The following is a 25807-nucleotide window of genomic DNA, read 5'->3' on the forward strand; positions in this document are numbered from 1 at the left end:
CCATGTTTGGGGATCGCGATTACTAACTTTTGAAGATGTCAATTTCATGGTGAATAAGTGAAATGGAACAAATCTGCATAAGTTGCAGCAAACTCCTGCTAAAGGTCTGCGCCCCTTTGCGAGTGAGATCATGCACTTTCACGTTTTCTATCATATCTACAGGGTTACAGTCTCCCCGTGCAAAGTGCTGGAGTCTCAAGAGGATGGGCTGGCTAAAGCCCACCATAATGGCAAAAGACAAAATGAACAGGCACTATACAGCTGCTATGATTCCAAGCAAAAGGCACAAACTGAAAGCGGTGCCACTTTCTGTGTGATTTTTGTCCGCTAGAACCGGGCATCTCTCCAAGTTTAGCCTGGGTGTGTAATTCCACCCATAGGAAGATTTCCATAGGCACTATGAACACGCAACCTGCACTTTCCCTGAAGAGGACTGCATTGGGATGTTGGCTTGGTGTGTTACAGACACCACCTTTCAGTTAGCCAAATTCTGCTGGCAAACTACCCTGTAACGTCCTATATTAGAATGAAAACCCTGGGACAGGTGCACCTTATTTGCCTACTCTGATCTCTCGTCTGGACTGCTTCTGCTTTAATCTTTCTTTTGTAGAGGTCTGAATGTATTTACTTTTGAGTGCAATTTTGTAGAGCATCATCTGCCAAAAAACATCATACAACTACGAAATATCCAAGCAAAATTTGGGTGTGGCCTACAGAGAATTTAGGGGATTTCTAAAATTATCATTAAGTTCCTATTTTCGGGTCTAGCCTACCAGACAGTGCAAGCAGTCTGCTTGTGAAATACCTTTTGTAGACTTATCATAAAACACATAGCGGGCTTACAGCCCACTAACTGCTTACCATTGGCTGGCTTTGTCATTTTCATTTTCCTGCTTCACATTAGAGGGCTTCCGTCCTCTTCTTATGTTTGTCTCTCCCTTGTAACACAGTCTCTCTAACATCCTTTAAATTTGCTAACTTGTATCCGTCAACTGCTTGTAAGGAACTACTTTTTTTCCTTGTGGATAAGCTCTCCATGAGAGTGTATGTGTTTTCCATCAGTCTCCCTCTCGTATGCTTCTCCCCTGCTTTATACCCACCTCCAAGCTTCTTGTTGCTCTCTGCCTTGGGTGCTGCTCACTCTCATGTACATCTTCCTCAATAACCCACCAACCCTGCTTTGTTGCTCTCTCCCGTTTCCTTCTCCCTCAACCAACCTTAATGCTTTCTCCCTGGTGTGCTGCTTTTCCTTCTTCTCCCACCCACATAGCATATTTGAAAATGCATGTTTTATATTTACAGATCCAAGTCGCATTCACCATCTTGGATCAGCCAGGTCTAAAAAAAAGTGGCGACTCTATCTTTCAGTAGGCACACGCATGTGTGTTAATCTATGAATGCACATACGTCTTCATACATGTGTTTACCTCGGGAATGACTCAACTGAGCCAGTGTGCTGTTTTCCTTTCTTGATTTTTTTTTTTTTTTTTTTTTTTTTTTGGGCCGATGCTATACAACGTTGACAAAAGCATTTTGATTCCTGTGGAAGGTGCTCAGCATTTGCAAAAAACATTGCCAAATCAAGTAGGGTAAAAAAAAGTGAGACACATTGGCTTTGACAATCCATGTTATTCTTATCACTGAAACTGTTTTCTCATTAAATGTATTCTCTTTCTACACACTCTATATGAAAATAGGAGCTATTAAAACAATATCTCACACTTAGTGCACCTGTAATGATGTGTAAGGCTGAAAAATTCAAGACGTTCCAAAAACATATTTTTGTACCTTATTTCTTTTCACAGTAAACGCATTTTCCTGACAAATGTTACTTCCCGTACATCTTTTGTGAAATTCGAAATATTCGTTTCAGCTTGCCACACTAGACCTCATATATATTACTTTGAGATTCGGGGCCTGTGGTTGATTGCATGAATCGCCGTGGACGACCTATAGGGTCCTCGATTCTCCCCTCGACAAAAATGGGTCCTACAGATACAAAATAAAGGTTCTGTCGCAGCCTAATCACGGGGAACGTTGCATCAGTAGCTTGGTGCTATAACGTCAAAACTTATCACATGGTCTGTAAAGACTCCAAAACATAAGTTGACTAGTCGCAAGGTTGAGTTGACTTTAACACAGTAAAACTTTCCTTCCTGAATACACCTAGCCAACCCAGAACTCCCTCCTAACTCAGTAAGACAACTGATTATGCCCCAATCCTAGTGTTCTTTAAAAATCTATAAATTAAATGGAAGTGTCGTAATTGGGGACAAGGTTAATCTATTATATTGATTTTTACCCGAAGCTTGAAGTAGATCAAACTTCCCACATGAAAGCAAATGACGTGAAAAAGTCTAAACATGACATCTATGTTCTCTGTTCTGACAGGAAGCGCGAGGGAAGGGGAACATTTTCATGGAAAAGAATTTCAGCGGAAGCGTGGTGTTCACCGCTCAGTGGTATTTACTTTTGTAAAAGAAATATTTCTGTTCGCTCTTCACATAAATCGTCGACACAGACTCCGCTCTGTTGAAGGACTGAGCTGAACCCTCCTATGTCCTGAAGGGAAACCTGTGTCTTCATTTACAATTCAGACCTGGTATTCTGAACCTCTCAGAAGTTGAATAAACAACCCTGAGAAATTCTAAATCCTCACGCTTTGAAGGTTACACTGCCTTATTCTTCTCAGAATGATCCTGTGAAAATACATCAAAATATCTTTCTTCTCAGCATTTCTCTCCATCTCATAGATTTAAGTCACTGAGCAGTTTCAGAAGGGTTTGATGTTAAAATTGCCCTTCTTCAGGCTATATACTGTGCATTGTCACACTAATGATAAGTGTGCTGCATTTCTCTGTAACTAACATGTGCTACCTTTACCAGCAGACCTATGCCTGATGTATGCACCCTGAGTAGTTGAAAGGCTGAGATGGACTCAACAAGATAACACACTGACCTGTCTCTCTAGAGAGCTCTCAACGTACTCCGTCATTAGAAGTACCCTTTGTGGCATTTGCGTACTATGCAATAGTGCTCTGCTTGATGGGGCATTTAAGCCCATACCTATGATGGGAAAAGTGAAGCTATTTCCAGAATGCAAAGGGCTGTTGGCTAATAAGCCAGAACTAGATAATGGTGCTTTCCATGGAATTGAGAGGAGGTGACCAGAGTTTACTCTGCAGCAGGTTTCATTACATCAGTCAAGTAGAAACTCATATAGAGACCATATATGTAATCCCAGTGTTTGTCACTCACATCTCAGTATTTGGGAATAATTCAACAACCTGCCACACACTTTTGTGTACTTTTGTGGACACTCTCTTGATTATGAACATACTTGTCTGCCTTGTCGCACCAATCCATACCATGTTGCCATTCCCACATTGGGGGGCTTTATCGGATCTCCAATGGCTGACCTTAACACATTTTGCAATTAACACATTGCCACCAGAAGTCTGGTAGTTTGTAGTCCTCCCCAGTCATTCAAGCCAAGAAGGGCCATATTCTCCACAATCTTGGAAAGAATCAAGTGCATGGCCTCCCAATATCGCTGTATGACTGGGCATGGGTATAGTAGAAGGTACCCGGCTCAGCCCTACATTTAAGGAAACCTGGATAGAGGGCCCTTCTTGTTATTGCATGGTCTGATTGGGCTTTAATACACCCTATGCAGGTATTTCAACTGAATGAATCTCTGCTGCATTGATATTGCCAGAACCTCAGAAGTGATTTTTGCTTCAACTCAATCTGCGTCATCCAAAGTACCTTCGTATTGCACCTGTCCATACAGTGCTAGTAAGAGATCAGGCATGTTGGCTACTAGTGTACGATAGATCCTCGATATACCCCAAATTCGAGAGCTGATTGTGATCTGAGCCTCCAAGGGATTATAATGTGGAAGGCCAGCTAGCTCCCACCGATGCACTCCAGGGAATGATGGTGCTGAAGGTACAGATAAAATTGTGAATTGTGCATACCATGTGTTTCTACCAGGCAAGAGCTTGTACTTTCAATGGTTGTTTTTATTGTTTACCTTTTGCTCCAAATGCTGTCATAATATGCGCTCGTGGCAGAACAGATTCTTCTGTTGGTTTCCTGATGGATTCTTGCTATTGAGATGTTTAGTACGTAGTAAGCCATTTTGCTTTAAGATTTTTAGTAGAAAACCCTTTTTGATTTGACAACTAAGTGAGTATTGACAGCATCAACATTTGTAGCCAAACAATTACTTTTACTCGTCTTGCTTCTAGAAGGCCATCAACTACAGTTACTGTTACACCGAGCATCATCAATTCCCAAATTGGCTAAGAATGTGTTAAATACTAAAATAGCAATGCCAAAGAAACGGTGAGATTGCTGATGGCCAAATTTCCAAGTTAAATTAGGAGGAAAAGGAGTAATGATGGTGAAAACTGATTGTAATTGTAAATTGAATATTCATATCGTGTGTTTGCTGCAGACACGCATGCTATGCATACTCCTGGCATCTAGTGTTGGGCCTGTACTCTGCAAGTTGTTTTTCCTTGTGCAAGTCTTATAATCGACGTGCGTCATCTCCTACCCGTCAAAGTATTGCGCATGTTCAACCGCTCATTTGTTAGAAAGTTTTTTTCCACCATCGGACTTGTAAGGGCTGCTTCGTAGCTCTTGTAGATTTGATGCCTTTGTGGCCTGCTGTAAAGACAAATAAACCAGAGATTCAGTGAACTACACCCAATTGATCCGAGATGTCGGGAAGAGAGCCTGCTGCGAGCGACACACACACACCAGTCTAGAATGCCATCTCCGGGTAATGGAGACGAAGCTAGACCTTTTCCGACGGTGCCCTTGATGTGTGGCCAAGATACACACTCCAACACTCAAGAGGTGTGTAATCTGTCCTTATCCCCAGCTGAGGTGGAGTTCTCACATTATAGCAAGGAAGAAATCGAGGCCAGTGCACCAACCGGAGGTGGGGGTGGTCCTCGCCAGCCCCCACTATGTTGCCTCCAAATCGTCCTTCAGTTATGAACAAGCTCCGGTACATGTCAGGGCGCCACATCGCCATCACTGATTCCTGTGTCCCAACTGAGGACCAGGGCGATGCCACTTACTGTGAGTACTGTTGATCCACCACTTGCTAAGACTATATTGCACACACCTCCCCCACTGCACCACAGCCCTCAGGCTCTGGTCGACTCCGCGAGCATGCCTCTGAGCTGAGAGTTGACGACCACACTCTTGATCCCAATCGGACAACAAGGCCACATCACAGGGATGGCTACAGCAACACATCGGCTCCGAAGCACAAGTCGGCACCAACAAGCACATCGGCACCAAAAGCTACTAAACAGACTTTAACCCCACATAAAGTATCGGTTCCAAAGAAACACTCTGGAGCATCTCGAAATTGAAACAGCCCTTGGCTCTGAGGACAAACTGGGGTGGCGTAGTGGGCAAAAGAACGATGGATTTAACCCAGATCTTCTGACTGGGGGAGAATGTTTGCATTGTCAGCATTCCATCCATCATTTGTTTGCTGTAAGACAAATACCATGGCCACATTTCAGGAGAGAAGAGCCAAACATCTGGGGTTACAAGCCACACACAGTTTCTGAGGACACGCCACCGGCTCCAGAGAGACACAATCTCATATGCCAACTGAGGAACAGGGCATAGTTTTTTAGGGTCTGCAACAATTCATGCAGAAAAAATGTAAAGAGACTGCCAAAACACAGGCACAAGAGCAAGATCTGCTACTACCTTTACCAAAGAAGGTCGCCCTAGAGCACACGTCCACCTAGATCCCCACAAACACAACCATCCTCTCTACATGAAGAGGAAGACTGGAAGATCCCAGACACCAATTCATAAAGTGTCCGAAGACACCCACCACACCCCAGACCCTTTGGATGACTAGGGCATGACTCTTCCTGACCCAGAAAAGAGCCACCAGTACCATCAAAAGCATCACCACCGGATAACACCTCCTCATATCATAGTTTCAGTCAGAGTACCACAAGCTCCTAATGCACACCCCTGAGGCTCAAACCAATTTTTTTATTAAAATCCTTTCACGCACTGGGTGCACTGTACAATACCTGCCCATGATAGGAGCCATACTGAATTTATCCAAAGACATCTTCAAAGGCCCAGTCAAGTCCAGAGGCTTACACCTTGCATTGAGAGGAAATAGCCTGTCACCAACTGACCTTATAAACATCAGGGGTCACCGCCCCCTTACCCCCACACCCCCAGACTCCTTAGTCATCACAACTGGCAGGAAAAAGGCTGCAGCACAGGGCACTGGCGAATAACCTCCTGCAGATAGAAAGCAAGAGGATAGATGCTGCAGGCAAAAGGGTGGTGACTGGACATGCCAACCATTGGAAAATTGTCAACTCAGTTGGGCTACTCTCCCGCTATATCCGAGCAAACTGGGATTAGATGCAGGAACTGATGCAACATCTCCAAAACGAATATAAAAAGCTTGAAGAAGACTTGGTAAAGTAAATGAGGGCAGGCAAATATCTAATGCTACAATCAAATATGCACTAGACTGGGCAGACACAGCTGTGAGGGGCCTTATTACCTCCATCATGCTTTGTAGACATGCATTGTTACACATTTTGGGCTTCAATCCAGAAGTGCAGCAACTCATTCTAGACGTCCCCTTCGATGGGAAAACCTCTATGGGCCTGCTGTGGACACACCGTTTGCTAAAATCACAACAGACACAGATACAGCTAAATCAATGGGTGCCTTACAAACACCTTAAAAGCAGCAGCCATTTCGACATCACGAAAGTAGAGGAGCCACAAAGCCTTCTACCTTTGACAGCACATCATATCAACGACAGCAAGAAGAGGACCACTAGCAAAACCGTGGCTACTGTAGAGGCGGACACAAAAACAGAGGCAGGGGTACACCCAATAAGGGGGCCTCTACACCTAAACAGTGACTTTCCCACATTTGCACCAATCACAAAACAAAAGTCGGGGAAAGGCTGCAACAATTCCACCAGTTGTGGCCAAACATAACATCAGACCAATGGGTGCGATGAATAATCGGGCAGGGATATTGCCTAGAGCTAACTCGGCAGTCACCAAGTATCCCACCAAAAAGAAGCATACTAAACCCACAGCATCTACATCTTCTAAAGGAAGAAGTAAAGGCATTATAACTAAAAGGGGCTACAGAACCTGTCTCAAGGAAACATCTCAACAAGGGAGTCTGCTCCCTTTATTTCCTCGTACCAAATAAAGAACGGCTCGCTATGACCCATCTTAGACCTACGTTCCCTCAACAATATATACTGCCAGAACACATCCATATGGTGACATTGCAGGACATGATACAACTACTACAAGAGGGCGATTTCATGACTGAGTTAGATCTGAAAGACGCATACTTCCACATCCCAATCCACCCAGCACATCGCAAGTACCTATGGTTTGTGGTAAGGGGACGTCACTATCAAGTCAATGTGCTATCATTTGGGGTGACAACAGCCCCAAGGGTGTTCCCAAAATGCTAGCTGTGGCAGCAGCAAATTACAAAGAGAAAACATACTTGTTCTTCCATATCTCGACGATTGGCTCATCTAGAGACCAACCAAAGCCAAATGTCTCAAAGACACTCAAAGTACAATAAACCTTTTACACAATTTTGGCTTCACAATCAATGCTACAAAATCCCATCTCCAATCCCAAACCCAACCCTATGTTGAAGCGATACTAAACTAGGTATCTGGGACAGAATACCCCAATCCACAAAGGGTTCGCAATCTCCAAAACCAACTGGAGCTTTTTCAACTACATCACCTACCAGTCAACATAGTGATGCGCCTTCTAGAGATGTCTTCATGGATAGCAATAGTACCTCATGCAAGACTACACATGAGACCCCTCCAAGTGTGCTTAGCATCCCAATGGTCACAAGGGTTGGGGGGAGAGGGACCGGGTTGGGGGGAGAGGGACAATATGGACCATCTAGTGTTGGTTTCAGCCAAGGTCCATCAGGCACTACAATGGTAGAACACCTCCAACACACTGAAAGGAAGAGCCTTCAAGGACCCATTCCTGCAAGTCACAAAAATAACTGATGCATCACTCATGTTTGGGTGCTCATATGAAATACATCGTGGTTCAGGGAGACTGGACCACACAACAGCAGACATCAAACATGAACATGTTGAACTATTAGCCTATTTACATGGCTCTCAAAAGCATTCCTGCCAAACATAATGGGACAAAATGTCCCTCTATTAACAGACAGCAATGTATTACATTCAGAAACAGGGTAGAATCCATTGCATTCAACTGGCACACACCATATGGAAATGGGCAAACAGTCACGAAGTCAACTTCCCAGCAAAATTCATACCATCATAGAACAATTCCATCATAGACCTGCTAAGCAGGACACAGCAACAAGTTCACAAGTGGTAAATAGACTCTCAATTGCTACAACAATACTTCCAATGTTGGGGAACCCCATCAATAGATCTGTTGCCACCGACTAAAACTCACAATGCCAAAGCTTCGCATCCATAAACCCACACCCTGAAACTAAGGGGAATGCACTATGGATCAACTGGTTAGGGATATGTGCTTGTTTTTCCGCCTCTCCCACCCATTCCATACTTGGTCCGGAAACGTTGACAGACTTCATTAACCTTGATTGTACCTCAGGAGAAGCTACCCAATTATCCAAATCTCCTCAGTCACAGCGGGGGCAGGGTGAGACATCCAAACACCCAACAGCTCAATCTTGCAATCTGGTTCCTGAAGTCCTAGAGTTTGGATACTTAAACCGATCTCCAGAACGCATGTCAAATTTAAAAGAGGCCAGAAGACCAACCACAAGAGCATGCTGCGCTGCTAAATGGAAACGGTTTGTTCACTATTGTGCATCACAAAATATTAATCCATCCTCCAACAGAACTAGTTTATTACTTATTACATTTACAAACAGCACAGTTAGCATATACCTCCATACGCCTACATTTGATCAGCCATTGTAGCGTATCTACAGAACAGAAAGCGTCAGTCCATTTTCCGTATTCCTGTCATCAAAACCTTCATGGAAGGATTGAAAAGTCATTCCACCTGGTACACCACCTGTACGACGATGAACTTAAACACTGTGTTAACAAGACTCATGGGACCACCATTTGAACCACTACATGGCTGTCAAAAACAATTCTTAACGTGGAAAGCGGCTTTCCTGGTAGCAATAACCTCCATACGAAGGGTCAGCGAAATACATTCGCTCACAATTGAAGAACCATATTTTCAAGAGCTCCCAGATAATGTGCGTTTACGCACAAACCCTAACTTTTTACCAAAAGTTATATCGCCTTCCCACTTAAATCACACTAATCTATTCAGAAAAACACAACTGTTTATATCTTTCTCAAATCCACGTAAAGCTGATGCTATTCCAAAATCAAGAATAGCACGATGGCTAATCAAGTGCATTAACAACCATGCCAAGGGCTTATTCAACAAAAAAAAAGAGCGGCAATGGCTTTTTTAGGAAATATCCCCCATATACATTTGCAAAGCAGCAACATGGATAAACCCACACAGTTTCACAAAACGCTATTGTGTGGATGTACAAGCCAGACAACAAGCTCTAGTTGGACAAACGGTCCTTCAAAAATTATATCAAACAAACGCACCATCTCATGCCTAAAGCGCCCGCGAGAGGGGCACGGCATTAGTCTATGCAGAGCACGTGTATCTGCAGCCAGCACATCCTACGAATGGAGTATGTTACTTACCCTGCACGCATCTATTCATAGAGTGTAGTGGTGCTGGTTCACATGCACCCTCCTGCCTCTCTGGCAGGTAATAGATGGTGACAAATATGCACACCACCACCAGCATGTTCAACAGCAAAGCTAACTTAGCAGACTATAGCCTCCCTTCCAATATGGCAAGGGAAAAAAAATGATTTAACAAAGGAGTAATTGACCATGCGCAATACATTGAGGGGGAGGAGAGAACACACCACGCCAACCATAAAACTTCCTCAGGGGAAAAACAACTTTCAGAGTCCGGGCCAAACACTTCATGGCAGGAGTATTCATAGCATGTAAATCTACAGCAAGTCTCGCTATGAATAGATGCTTAGAAGGTAAGTTACCAACACCTTATGTAGCGCTTACTACCCTTGATGAGGTGTTGAAACTCTTTTTGGCAAAATATAAATTGTTATTGAGAGTAGTGGACCTGTGCAGCTGTTAGTTGGAGGAATGGGGTAAACGAGGGAAAAGTTTGGAAAGGGTTATTTGGGAGTCCATAGTTGTATGAGAGGTATGGGATGAGTCAAGAGTAGATGTAGGGGGATATTCTGAAAGAGTTTTAGGATCAGTCACAGAGTAGTGGTTTGGGGAGAGTCGTAAAGTAGAGGAAAAATATAAATTGTTATTGGGAGTGGTGGACATGTGTACCTGTAGTTGAATGATTAGGGTAAAGGAGTGATGAAAGAGGGAGGGTTTGGAAAGGGATATTTGGAAGCCTAGAATACTATGAGAGGCTTGGGATGAGTCAGAGTGGAGGTAGATGGTTTGTCACTGTAAATGTTGTACTGGCAACAAGGAAAATTAACACTTTTAAAAACAGAGGTTGGATTTTCTTTTACTTCCTGCTGTTTAAAAGTTGTCTTCCGTTGCAAAAAATAGTTGCAATAAGAAAAAGCATTTGATGGTTGGAGGAATATACCTTTCTCTCTGCGCTTGAGAAGTGAGAATGTAAATTTAAACCACAGCTTGTTCAGTATGTTACAAAGCAACGTATTCACACATTTAATTTTCAACTTGTGTGAATTACACAAAGGTCCATTGTATTTTGAAATATAACTCCAAGTCAAAGTGTTCGACAAACGTGCATTTCAAACAAATGTTTTCAACTTATTACTAGCCATCCTTTTAAAAACATTTCGCTTGTTTTTGTTTCCATTCTTGTTTCAGGATTTTAAAGTGCAAGTAATCCATCACTGTGCCACCATTTTCCTACTCAACTTCTCGTGGTGCGTCAACTACGTACGCATAGGCACAATGACGCTGCTGGTTCATGACATTTCCGATTTCCTGATGGAGGTACTGTGATGGCAGCCACTTGTCGTCCTTGTCTCCTAAACTGTTTTAAAATCTTTACTTTGTTAACAATGAGTCTTGTTAGGTCGAAGTCTTCCATACAGCACAGCTGTCTGGTTTGCTAAAGATCTCTTTGTGACATTCACAAAGCTTCCCTAGGAATGCATTACGTCCGTTTTCCATTGGCTTTGTGGTTTGTAACTCACATTTTCTGGCTTCCTATTTGCTGGCTTTATATGTTTTAGGCTGTCAGGGATCAGTTTGTCCCCCTCAATGAGCAAATGCCTTTTCCCACTATCTTTCCTTGTATTCTCCCATGAGTGCTTCTTTTTGTAAATAGGACTGCAAATCTTGTTTTTATCTTGTCACATTTTCTGTTCATTCAAAGGTCAAATGTCAGGCTCTGTCTTCTGAGGGAGCTTGGTGTTTACTTTACTTTCTCCAACTTCAAAGTGAGAGGATTTGTGTGACAATCTTCTGGATACTGAGGGTAGAGGAAGGTTTTTTTTTTTTCCTAGCACACAACCACATTTAAATGAACTATGAAAGTATTTCAGAATATATGTATGTATGTATGGCATACTTGTATAGCGCGGACTGTCACCCGAAGGGTATCCTGGCGCTTCAGACAATTATACCAACACCACACAGAGTAGTTGACGAGATTTAATCAGACCTAGGAAAGAGAAAAGTTTTGAGTTCCCTCTTAAAAGAAAGAAAGTCTCCGGAGCTCCTTAGCGACAAGGGAAGAGTGTTCCATTGTTTGGCGGCCACAAATCCAAAAGCTCGCCCACCCATCCGAGTTCTCATTACCTTAGGGATTACCACAAAATGTGCTGAGAGCGATCGAAGGGAGCGAGTGGGTACATACCACTGGAACAATTCTTGCAACGGAACCGGTCCTTGTCCATGTAGTCCTCTGAACACTAAACAAAGTGCTTTAAAGATAACTCGTTGCGGGACAGGTAGCCAATGGAGATCGGCTAGTGCCCTGGAGGAGGAGTCGGAACGGCGCCGGGACAAGGCCAACTTGGCCGCCATATTCTGCACACGTTGCAGTTTAGCCACCAAATTGGCTGGGGCTCCCAGAAGCAGTGCGTTGCAGTAGTCCAACCTACTCAGTATGGTGCAGCGCACTACTTCTGGCCGAACACGGGTCGGCAGCAACGGCAAGATCTTCCACAGCATACGGAGCAGCATCATACAAGTGGCTACAGTTTTATTTACAAAAAGGTCCAGTTGAAGATTGGGCCCAAGCACTACACCCAGATTCCTGGCAGAGGCTGCTGCCAAAGGAGCATCCAAAAAAGAGGCGGGCCAAAAGTCAGGAGGCAGCGGCCGGGGGACCCGATCCAACGAGCAGTGTAATACCTCTGTTTTTGAGCCGTTAAACTGCAGAGAGTTCTGCCTCAACCATTCCGCAGTTGACGCCATACACTGATGGAAGGTCTCCAAAGGCACCGCATCTTTGCCCTCGATGGAAAAAATGAGCTGTGTATCATCGGCATAGTTAACAACCGAGATGCCGAATGATTTAATCAGACTCACTAGAGGGCGGAGGTAAAGGTTGAAAAAAATAGGGCTGATGGCAGACCCTTGCGGAACACCCTGCTTAACTGCTTTGATCTCCGACTGGAAAGGTGGCAGGGCCACTACCTGCTGCCTATCACCCAGATAGGAAACCAGCCAGTCACGGGCCAAGCCCTTCACACCTACATCCTCAAGTCTTCTGACCAAGATGTCGTGGTTGACCGTATCGAATGCGGCCGACATGTCGAGCAGCACTAAAAAGGCTGCTCGACCAGTGTCGGCCCGCGAACGAAGATCGTCTAAGGCGGTCACCAGGGCAGACTCCGTGCCGTGTGCAGGTCTGAAGCCAAATTGAGACATGTCCAGGCAGAGATTGGTCTCCAAAAAACTGGATAAGTGCCTAGTAACCAGTTTCTCCAGAATCTTAATGGGAAAAGGGAGCAGCGATATAGGTCTATAATTCGCTGGGCAGGTGGGGTCCAAGGTCTCCTTCAGTAGAGGTGAGACAACTGCCAATTTCCAACACTCCGGGACACGTGCCAAGGAAAGGGACTGACAGCAAATAGCATGCAACGGAGGAAAGAGCTCCGCCTGAAATACTTTCCAGTATTTATGTGGCAGTGGGTCAAACGGGGAGCCGGAGGATACACTATTAGCCACCGAGCAGAATTCCTCGAAAGATGGGAGGGGAAAACTATCCAGCAATACCTGTTTGCCAGCTACCCTTTCCCTCACTGTGGCAGTCACTGATAAGGGGCCCTGTGCAGGTTGAGTAACAGGTGTAGTCGTTAAAGCAAGCTTATTTAGGATCAGGGCGATCTTATCCTCAAAAGCCTGCGCCAAAGAAGTACACAGAGCTTGGGAGGCAGGGATGTCATTGGCAGCAGAGGCAGGTCGGGCAAGGTCCCCAACAATCTTAAACAAGGCCTGCGTTTTGTTCGGTGCATTTACGAGTGAATCCTCCAGGAATCGTGCTTTTGCGGCTTTGATGTGTATTTTATAGGTCGATAAGGCCTGTTTGAAGAGAACTTTCTCAGGGTCTAAATTTTTTCTCCAAGCTCGCTCCGCACGTCTACAACCGAGCTTCAGTTGTAATAGCTCAGCGGTAAACCAGGGCATGGCAATCCTAGATCTATCTCTAATTTTGCGTAGAGGGGCCAGCCCATCTAGGGAATTAATGATTTTTCGGCTGAGGCACTCATAGCTTGCATCCACACTGTCTCCTAAGGAAATATCACCACTCAACAAGGATGGTAGGCAAGGTTGTTTAAGCAGCTTTGACCACTGTCTACCCATCCTAGTCCTAGTGCCGCTACCTCCGCTCCCAGTTGGTACCGTAGGGAGTACAACGGAGAAGAGGACCAAAGCATGATCCGTCCAGCATTGAGGGAGGATGTCACGAACTGCCACCTGGCCAGAATCTGCGAAGATCAGGTCGAGAGTATTGCCCTTGGAGTGAGTCTGTGAGTGTACCAGCTGCTGCAGGTGAATATCACTGCAGGCCTGAACCAGCTCCGAGAGAGCAGACTTTGTAGGGCCATCAGGACAAAGATTGAAGTCTCCCAAAATCAGAGTCCTGGCATGGGTGTTAGAGAGCTCGAAGATAGTATCAATTAGCTCAGGTACTGCTGACAGGGTACTGGCAGGGGGCCGATAGCACAGCAGCCCAGAATAAAGGGTACCTCCGTGCCCTTTAATGGAGAAGGCCAGAGTCTCACAGCCCACGATGTACTTGGTATCGAGCAATGAGACATCGAGCGATTCCCTAAATATAAGACCCACACCCCCTCCTCTAGCTCCCTCCCGCGGGTTGTGTCTGATCTTGTAGCCCGGAGGGCATGCTAACCCTAACTCCACCATGCAGTCTGCTCTGGTCCATGTTTCTGTCATAAACAGAATGTCGACCTTACAGGACTCTATGAGAAATACTATTTCCATATGATGTTTGTTCAATGATCTAACGTTCAGCAGACCGCACAACAGAGGCTGTACATATTGCTCAGTAGCAGGTGGCTGATGGTGCAAATCAAGGTTGCATTGTAACAGCATATCTCTGGTGTATATTTTCCGGGCATTTGACGGTGAAACAGGGACCCCGGCACGACCTGTGCGCGAACGGGCGCAAACGGGCTTACCTCTGGCGCCCCTCCGGCGCGCCGCCGTCGCGCTCGCTGCGCGCCAACGCTGCGCGCTGGTACACACATCGCTTATATACTGTGGCTAGCAATCCGCGCGGGAGTCCTGCGAGGACACACCTCTATCCCCACCAAAGATGGCACCCGAAGGCAGTCTGATCCAGTAGACCTCACCTAAGATGGCGGCCGGAACGCCGCGACCGCGTCCCAGATAGTCCCCCCGATTCTGGCTAAATCCCGCAAAGTGCAGGTGAGTTGTCCAATTTAGGATGCAAGTATGACCTAACTATTCCCTGTAATGATAGGCCCCAGAAAGTAAAAAGCGCAAGAATGACAGCGCGAGTTGCAAAATTTAAAACGGCGAGTTGCGATATTTAAAACAGCATAAGAAATGAGCCTGCAGCGTCAGCTACGCGTTAGCGCTGTGATATATGTCTACCTGAAGGCACAGGAAGGCACCTTAAGTATCCTGACCAATGCGCGGGAGTCCTGCGAGGACACACCTCTATCCCCACCAAAGATGGCACCCGAAGGCAGTCTGATCCAGTAGACCTCACCTAAGATGGCGGCCGGAACGCCGCGACCGCGTCCCAGATAGTCCCCCCGATTCTGGCTAAATCCCGCAAAGTGCAGGTGAGTTGTCCAATTTAGGATGCAAGTATGACCTAACTATTCCCTGTAATGATAGGCCCCAGAAAGTAAAAAGCGCAAGAATGACAGCGCGAGTTGCAAAATTTAAAACGGCGAGTTGCGATATTTAAAACAGCATAAGAAATGAGCCTGCAGCGTCAGCTACGCGTTAGCGCTGTGATATATGTCTACCTGAAGGCACAGGAAGGCACCTTAAGTATCCTGACCAATGCGCGGGAGTCCTGCGAGGACACACCTCTATCCCCACCAAAGATGGCACCCGAAGGCAGTCTGATCCAGTAGACCCGCCATCTTAGGTGAGGTCTACTGGATCAGACTGCCTTCGGGTGCCATCTTTGGTGGGGATAGAGGTGTGTCCTCGCAGGACTCCCGCGCATTGGTCAGGATACTTAAGGTGCCTTCCTGTGCCTTCAGGTAGACATATATCACAGCGCTAACGCGTAGCTGACGCTGCAGGCTCATTTCTTATGCTGTTTTAAATATCGCAACTCGCCATTTTAAATTTTGCAACTCGCGCTGTCATTCTTGCGCTTTTTACTTTCTGGGGCCTATCATTACAGGGAATAGTCCCCCCGATTCTGGCTAAGTCCCGCAAAGTGCAGGTGAGTTGTCCAATTTAGGATGCAAGTATGACCTAACTATTCCCTGTAATGATAGGCCCCAGAAAGTAAAAAGCGCAAGAATGACAGCGCGAGTTGCAAAATTTAAAACGGCGAGTTGCGATATTTAAAACAGCATAAGAAATGAGCCTGCAGCGTCAGCTACGCGTTAGCGCTGTGATATATGTCCGAATTAGCAAAGCACAAATACAGCACTTGTTCTGTTAATTTTGACGAGTGTTGGAAACAAAAACTTTAATGTGATCAAAACAAATCAATAAACTAGTTGATTCCATTTCCACACATCATTTGTGCGCTGTGTAGCTTTATTAGTAAAACTGTATGCATGCGAAAATGTATTTGTCATTCCATTGAAAAATTGTTGTCTATAATGGCGGTGTGTTACCACACCATGCATACTCCACTCTACTCTTCACCACTCCATGCCACTACACTGCTCTGCACCACTCCACTTTAAACCACGCCACTGTAACTGCATTCTACTCCATTCTGCACCACTCCACTCTATGCCTCTCTACTCTGTGCCAATGCACTCACTCTTCTCTACACCACTCCGATCTAGGCCACTCCACTACACAACTCTACTCAACACCACTCCACGCTGCAACTCTGCACTGTACACCATTGCACTCTATGCCAATACACTATGCCAATGCACTCTACTCTGTACAACTCCACTCTATGCCCCTGCACTCAATGCCCATCCACTGTACGCCATACTAATTTGCTCTGCACCACTGAACTCTATGCCATGGCACTCTACACCCCTTTATACCGTTACTCTATGCCAATGCACTCTACCCTGCACCACAGCAGTTTACGCCACTTCACCCTGTACCACTCCACTTAAGTCTACTCTGAAACAATCTACTCTGCACCACTGTAGTCTGTGCCACTGCTTTCTACATTACTATAGGCCACGGCACTCCATGCAAATTAACTCTACACCATTGCACTCTGAAACAATCTACTCTTCAACACTGCACCCTCTGCCACTGAACTCTACACTACTGCACTCTATGCCACCCCACTCTACGCCACTGCAATGTATGCCACTCCACTCTTTGCTACTATACTCTCCTCTGCACCAGTGCACTCTATGCCACTCTGCTCTGCATTACTGCACTCTACACCACTGTATTCTACACCACTGCATTCTATGCCACTCTACTCTGCACCGCTGCATCTCTCTAATCCACGCCTTTATATTCTACCACCCTGCATTGTATGCCGCTGCCCTCGACGTCGCTGCACTCTACGCCACTATTCTCTGCAAGAATCTACGCAAATGCACTCCACACCAGTCCACTCTACGGCACTCCACTGTACACCGCTGCACTCTACTCTGCACCACTCTACTCTAAGCTGCTGCACTCTACTCTGCACCACTCTACTCCACGCCACTACACTGACACTTTTCTGTACGCCAATGCACTTTATTCCACTCTACACCACTGCAGTCTGACACTCTACTCTACCACACTCAGTCTAAGCCACTGAACTCTACCACACTCTACTCTGCACTACTGCATTCTATGCCATTGCACTCTACGCCACTGCACTCTCATCACTCCACTCTACTCCACTGCACTGTACGGCACTATACTCTACTCTGCCCCACTCTGACACTCACTCTGCCCCACTCTACCCTGCACTAGTCGACACTAATGCACTCTATGCCACTCTACACCACTGTGATCTATGCCACTCTACTCTTTACTACTCCGCTTTGCACCACTGCACTCTACGCCACTGCTGTCTACTATGCAATGCTTAATCTACGCATCTGCATTTTACAACGCTGCATTGCACGCTGCTGAACCCTATGCTACTGCACTCTACGCCAATGCCCTCTACACCAATTCACTCTGCGCCCCTCCAATCTATGCCACCCTACGTGATTCCACTCTATGCCACTCTGTTACACGATGCTCTATTCCAATCCACAACACTCTACTCCGCCATTCCACTCAGACAACTCCACCCTACAGTTCTCTAAGCTGAACAGCAGCCAAGCTGGTGTGCAACAGTGCGGAATGACCTTGGCAAAGCCAATGGCTGTTGCATAGGCGAGACCTATGGCTCTTTCAATGCTTGTTTATCCTGATCCACAAAAGAGAATTTAAGTGTAGGGTAGTGAGTTTTTTAGTATAGACCCTGCAAACATAATAGCCTAGATTGTTTCTGAGAGTTTAAGGCTAGTTGTACGAAGAATAGTAATAGCGATAACCAAATAGCGTTTTTTGCAAATCCTTATTTGGTCATCGCTGTTACCAATGTACAAAGGGGTTATTTTGTCCGTATTCCTAAACCAGCGTTTCGTAGTGAGTCGCAAATGGACCGACCTCATGAAGATTAATGAGGTAGGTCGCAATTTGTGAACCACTATGATTCGCTGCCACCACAAGGATGGTGGCCTGCTGGGGTCAGCAGACCAGCATGCCTGTGATAGCTCTTTTAAACAAAGGATTTTGTTTTAAATGACAGCCCATTTTCCCTATTTGAAAACTGGCTGTTTTTAAAATGGAAAAAAAAGAAACTTTTACGTTTCATTATTTCTGTTCTCTTGGGGACCCCATCCCATTTGTGGAAAGGTTACAACCAACTTTGAGTTGGAGGTAAAGTGCAAAGGTTTTGCTTCTGCATTTCGGTCACAAAACATTAATACATACCAATGTGAATTGGTAATTGGAGGGGACACCGTACACACACACCCCTTCCTAACACCAATTCGCGACCCAAATTGCGAATCGGTAACCAGTTAGCGAATTGCAATTAGAGCTTAGTACATCAGAAAACTAATTTTTGCGTTTGTAAATGACCCGAGTCTGCAAATCTGGTTGTTTGCCAATGCAAACATGTTTCCTACATCTATCCCTTAGTGTGGATTTGTTGCTGGTGAAAGGCGCCAGACCGTGAACACATGGCGAAGGTGTTGTGTGACCACAAGTTGCACTTTCAGCCAGCCCTGAATTTTTAGACCGCACCACTTTGTATTCCTTGACTTGGAGTTGCATGCTAGTCCTATAAATATGGGCCTGTAAATGTCAGATTCGAAGTTCTGTTGGTTAAAACCTGTGGGGGAAAGTGTCGGGCGTGACATGAGAAATGCTATGTAGTGTGAAGTTCTGTAAGCAGTAAACCCGGGCCCCGTGTCCTCCAGAGTCAGTGAACCCTGGTTATTCATACAGCACAAAATAAGAACTCAGCATGGCATGACATCACCTTCCCCCCCCTGCCCCCCCCCCCCCCCTCACCCCCTAGTGGACCCAGAGTGTGTGGCATGACGGGGCGTAGGCAGGCCTTGGTGTGCTTGCTGTACCCTTCTCAGGAGGACAGGGAGGTGCCTCACCCCTCCTGCCAGGTTCTTCTGGGCGCCCAGCCAAGGCAGCTGGCACACATCAAGTGCAGGGCAGGAAACTCAGCGATGGAAGGGAAGGGTGGCAGATAAAGCCCCGTGTGATGTGCAAATGCGCTCGGCCCTGGAGTGACTCACTTCCCCGCTGGGCACCTGCCAGGCATTCAGGGCATGGCTAGTCAGTGGCTCTCTTGTGAGCCTTTTTCGTTTGCTGAAAGCAGCCCTGCTGGCAGCCCTTATTTCTTACGAAGTTTGCACAAGGATTGATTATTATCAAGAGATAAATGACCAAATACAATTAATCAGTGCTTCATTAGCTACACAGTATAAGACTCCTTACATGGAAAGTGCTACATGTTTTACATACGATAAACAATTTATTTATTCATTTGTAGAGCGCATGGTTACACCACCCGGTGTGTCCCCGCGCTGAGACATAGCTAGTGAGTCTGCTGCTGCCCCCAGTAAGACCAGTCGAACTGTATTTTATTCAGCTTTTGTGAACAGCCATGTCTTCAGCTGTCTGCGGAAGATACTTTCGCTTGGTTCAGTTCGAATGGTGAATGGCAAGGTATTCCAGATTTTTGCTGCTATGTACCTGAAAGAGCGAGCCGCCATTCGTGATCTGAATATTCTTGGAACTGTCACCAATGCCATCCCCATGCGTCTCAGACTGCGTCCTGGGGTGTATTTAGTCAGTAGTGGTTGAAGGTATCTAGGGCCTTTATTTGACAGGATGCGGTGACAGTGGCACATTGCCTGTAACACAACTCTTTCCCACTGGCAACCAGTGTAAGGTTGTCAGGGATTTCTTCGTGTTGGCTCTCCTTGGAAGGCTGAGAACCAAACGTGCCGCCGCATTTTGTACCCTCTGCAATTTGGATAGGCCTTTTTTGAAGCGCCGTGTTATAATACGTTTCCATAGTCCAATTGGGAAGTAATTACTGCGTGTACTATGGTTTTTCTGGCATTAGATGGTAACAAATCTGACTTTCCTCAGGGTTTTCATGGCCCCATAGCACTTCCCAGCTACCTTCCGAATCTGATTGTCAAATGACAGTTTGGAGTCGAACCAGATTCCGAGGTTTTTCACCTCTGTTTTTGGGGTGGGGACTTGGCCCAGTGATTCTGGTCACCATGCGGATGACCATATAGTTGGCGTCTTGCCTACCACTATTACCTCCGTCCTGTTCCCATTTAGCTTGAGGCAATGGTTTGACATCCAGTTACCCACCTCTTCTAGACATTTAGAGAAGCGGATAATTACCTGATCTTTGTCTTGGGACAGCATTACAATTAGCTGCGTGTCATCTGCATATGACACTGTCGACACCTTATGTTTCTCCACACATTCTGCCAGTGGTCCCACATACAGATTGAAAAGGGTGGGACTCGGAATTGATCCCAGTGGGACCCCTTTGGGCAGAGGGAAGCTTTCGGACAGATGCGTCTGTTGTGCAACTTGGAAGCTCCGTTCGGATAGAAACGATGTCATCCACTTCAGGGCGTGCTGCCTGATGCCACAGGCCTCTAGTCTTTGGAGAAGCAATTGGTGCGAGACTGTGTCAAATGCCGCACTGAGATCCAGCAGGATCAGTGCAGTCGTTTGCCCTTCGTCAACATATTTTCTCAGCGTCTCTGTGGCTATCAGTAGTGCTAACTCCGTGGAGTGCGCCATTCTAAAACCTGACTGGGATGAATGTAGTAAGTCATTAGTATTGATATGGTCAACCAACTGTTTGTTTGTCATTTATTCTGAGATCTTAGCCACGAACTGTAGTAATGAGATCGGGCGTAGGTTTTCTAATACTGTAAATTCTAACAATGATTTTTTCCTGAGTGGTCTGACGATGGCCTGTTTCCATTTGGTTGGGACCACTCCCGTCTGGAAGGAGCAGAGGATGAGTTCTGCGGTGTACGGCAGGATCGTGTCCGCCCCCTCCATTACTCTCTGGTCATGCAGGATCTAAAGGGGAACCAGATTTTATTTCTTTTGCTTTGGCTTTGAGTTCCTCTTTTTCCTGTATTTTAAATTCATCCAGAGTTTCTCTTGTAAAGTTCCTATGACTTAACACCGACTAAGTCGGTGCCCTGCCGTACTTCTCTTGGGAAGGTCTCGTAAATTTTTGTTTATTAGCAAAAAATTCTACCACCTTCTTACAGCTCTCTTTGGAGGTTATGTCCTTATTCTCCATGATTTTTGAGAGACTTCAGAATTGTGAACATTTCTTTATGGGAGTTGCTGGCTCTTTCTATTTTATCTGTGTAAAATTCGCATCTGATTTTCTTGATTAATGAATGATAGTCTTTTAGTTCCTTTTTATATTCTTCTTTGGACCTATTACAATAGTCTTTCCTCCAGACTCGTTCTAATTTTTTACACCTTTTTTTGGCCTTCATTAATTCATCATTGAACCATTGGGGCGACACATTAAAATGAATCTTGCATTTAGTACCAAACAATTCAGCAAACGTTGACTAATCCATTAGACTTGCCTTGTGTAATGTTGAAAGAGGCACGAATATGGGTGCATATAAAGCCATCATATATGCACCCAATACATTAGAGCCAACCATTCATATAAGCCGGCACTCACAAGACCGGCACTCACAAGGCCAGCACTCACAAGGCCAGCACTTACCACGACCTACAAAGGGGTATAAATGCACAGAGACTACTACATATAGGGACACCAATGCCACGCATGCACGCACAACACTAAAGGGTGTATTTCAAGGGGAGCCCTGGGTGATTTGTCTCAAGCCGGACTTGGCTCTCTTGTGCAGCAGTACTCCGGTCTCCCCAGCAGCGCGCTTTAACTTTGCTGGTGACCTGCAGTACTGGTCCCTTACTGCCTTACTTGTCACATCTGCCCCCGCACACTCCTAGGCATTGGTATTGCTTCACTGCGGATGACGGTCGTGATAGTAAAGTCCTGGGCACTAACTGACGTTTGCGGCACGGATAGGGCATATCCAGCCATAGGCCATGCACCAGTGCAGTGCAGGGCTGGGCATTGGGACATATGTGCACCAGGCCAATCTAGTTCGTACCTTCATTATGGTGCTACCATCTTGACCATGTGTGCCTGCTCCGTGCACCAGTGAAACCACGCTTCTCGTGTCATTGCCTGCACTAACTGTGGCATGAGCTCCCTTTGGCTCGGACAGCCATTGTGTGATCTTCCAATAGTGGAGAGCTGTGAGCGGCCGAGCCTGTGAGGAGCTGAGCTTGGTTGCACCTCCGAGCCGGCGAGACCCAGACCATGGGAAGATGGTGGCTGCCAGCTGCTGAGGCCAACATCTTGCAGGGGCAAGCATTCAATTTGATCTCCAGCATTCCAGCCTGACCTACATTCACGAAGGGACCTACAGCGTGGCGAGTGTCACCTGAGGGATCGATCCTCGTAGGGGAGTGGAGGTGCCACTGGAAATTGAAGGACACTGCATAGCAGAGATGGAGTGGCGAGGGATGATTGCATGACCAGAAGGAGGGGACACACGCTCCCAAGGTGGTTAGGGTACATAGATTTGAAAAGGGGTAAAACTTGACAGCTGGGACCACACTCATGCAATTTCTATATATTCTTATGCGAATGATGGAGTGTCCTATGTTCCGTGCTTTTTTGTTCCACAGCAACAAAAACTTAACTGCATTATTCTGGTCCTCACACATGAAACTCTACATATATAGGCCATATGAAAAACACAGCAGCCTCTCCCATCAAAGCATTCTAATGGGGACTACCGTTCTGCCCTTCCACAGATCAGTAGTTCTGTAGTAGGGGAATCTCTGTTATAGTCATAATCTAGTGAATAGTCCCGCCCATGTGCGTGGACCCCGGAGCAATAAAAAATAATCTCTAAAGGTGACAAATCATGCATGTGAGAAGTTGGCCTGATGTATGATGTCACTAGTTCTAGTGTACACCTTATATCAGTCCAAATACCCTTATGGTGATTGGTTGTAAAGTCAACCTTATAGACCAGCTATCCTAGTGGTAGCATGGACAAGAGCAGTCTTAGGCTAAACTCTGAATGGCATGTGAAGCCAGCTGTGATACCATATATAATCCCTTGAATACCAAATGAAAGGACACCACAACAGATATATATATATATATATATATATATATATATATATATATATAAAATAAAGTGTATTTATTCTAGTCAAACCCTCAGCACTCTTTATGAGATTAGAGGTAAGTACAACACAGTCTTATTTATGCATACATTAATTCACACAGGTAAGTAATACAGTTAGGCCCTAGGGGCCACGCAAACCATATACTAAGTAAGTGGTATAAGGACCACTGTCACGGAAATAGGATAGGCCTAGGCCTAGGGAATCGCTGGGGCTACACTATGCTACCAAAGGTTAGGAAGTGGGAGGCCCACGGGATTCAGGTGCAGAGTGGAAACACTCGCGCGTAATGCGTAAAAGTCACTAGCAATAGTACAGTTTAGAAATAGTACAGTTTAGAAATAGGTAGATTTAGGACACTTCCGGAGTAGCTAGGAAGTCTAGACTGGAATACTAGACACTAGGATAGTCACTATCCTGATGAGCACCGGAGTACCCAAGTTACCTAGCCCACAGGCTGCGGGTGCATAGGGGTGAAGTTGCGTCGGGTTTCGTCGTCGACTCCTATGGATGCCTGAAGAAAGATGCTGACAGGCAGTCAGTGAAGAGTGTCCGGTGGATCCCAAGGCTGGGATCAAGAAGAGAGGAGACCTGCAAGCAGAAGGGACAGAGTCAAGGTCACTAGCCAGTGACCACGTGGAACCAGGAAGGAACCAGGCGATGTCGTGAAGATTGCAGGTGAAGGTGAAGCTTGTCGCTGCAGCCACGAGGACCAGGAAGCGTCGAGGACGACCAGGACCAGGAGGCGAGCTGTCCCACGAAGGCTCTTGCTGTCGGCGGCGTCGAAGTTGGACTAGGACTCACCAAGCCTTGGCAAGCGGAACCCACGCAGAACGGAGGACTTGCTTCTGGTGCAGACCAGGAAGGTCTGGGATGCTTCTCTTTTTCAAAGGAGCAGGAGCCAGTCTGGAGGAGCCAAACCAGCGCTGAAGATTACGGGATGCGTCGTCACAAAGGCCACTAGCCAGCGGGCAAGCAACCGGACAGACTCGGCAAGCAGGAAAATGCAGAAGGGCCCCACGCAGGACTCGTGGAGTGTGGGGGGCTGGTCTTCGGTGCAGATGGTGCTTGGGGTTGGGGCTTCTCAATCCCCGGTGCACAACTTCGAGGGTGCCTCAAAAGCTGCGCTTGAAGATACTAGCCACTTTTCCCAGGTAGCCGGTCCCACGTCTCTCGTCGCCTCCACGGATCTCAGCTCTGCTGTGGATGTGGATCAGGGTCGGAGAAGTCTGGAAGTCAAGGCTCTGGTCGGGCTCTGCAGTCGGTCCCTCATAGAACTTGGGCAAAGCAAAGGGTAGTCTCTTGATGGTGCCTGTTTGCACAGGGTAGCCACTCCTTGGCCACAAGGGAGATTCTTCAGTCTTCTTCTTTCGTCGAATGTCGAAGGTCCAGAGTTTCTGTTCAAGTTTGCAGGTTCAGGATAATCTAAAGTCTTGAGGCCCAACTCCCACTCTTATACTAATCTGGGGGGCTGGGATACCTGCTAGGTCACGCCTTATGGGTGGGACCTGGGAGGGGGTGGTTACACCCACTTCCCTTTGTCCAGTTTCGCGCTGGGGCTGGAGTGCCCCAGCACTGGTTTGAACTGGACTATGCAAGGAACACCTTGTGTGCCCCAGGCATGTCTCATTCCTTTCAGCCCACCCTGCCCCAATACACTAAAGGCTGTCTGGGGAGGTGCTAGCACCTCCCCAAGCAGGAAACCTATTGTCCAGGCCTTCCTGGCTGGGATCACTCCCAGCAGCAGGAGGTCAGACTTGTGTCGTGGCAGCAGCATCCATTTTGTGATGCTGAGGCTTTGGTCAGAGGCTAACAGTGAAGTATGATTTTAACATGCCTTTTCCTCTAGAAGGGGGGGAATAATATCCTCATGTCCAGAAATGGTATGGGGGTATTATTCCACAGTGTTAGACACCTTACACAACATGTTTCGATAAAGCCAAACCATAGTTACCATAACCGTTTAAGATTATAAGGCACTTTAAGAGTATATGGTAGGCTATATCATAGAACAGCTATAAGGACATGGTTCCGAAAGCTGCAGACAGGCTCAGCTCATGCTAGAGCACCATCTCACATGTTACCAAGCACTCTGCCTCCAGGATTGTTAAGGCCTGCCATAGGAGTGACTGATAGGTACACATGTGTCTATATGTAAGTTAGGTATAGGAATACTACACCTAAGCAAGGGGTGATTACACGACCTTGCCCCAGCTGAGTGATCAGCCAGTTGTGTCAAAATGGAAGGCCAGGCCAGGGGTGGCATAATACATGCTGCAG

The 25807-nt window shown here is 46.3% G+C and overlaps 1 protein-coding gene across 1 annotated transcript in view; it reads left to right on the top strand.

Annotated features, from left to right (window-relative positions):
• Positions 1-25807, top strand: part of CERS3 (ceramide synthase 3) — a 314458-nt gene that overhangs the window by 250017 nt on the left and 38634 nt on the right. Inside the window, exon 7 of the mRNA XM_085644534.1 lies at positions 10961-11089. Coding sequence (XP_085500660.1) covers positions 10961-11089 — 129 coding nt within the window. The remainder of the gene's footprint in view (positions 1-10960; positions 11090-25807) is intronic.

The sequence above is a fragment of the Triturus cristatus genome, chromosome 3_1 (genome assembly GCF_964204655.1).
Source record: "Triturus cristatus chromosome 3_1, aTriCri1.1, whole genome shotgun sequence".
NCBI lineage: Eukaryota > Metazoa > Chordata > Amphibia > Caudata > Salamandridae > Triturus > Triturus cristatus.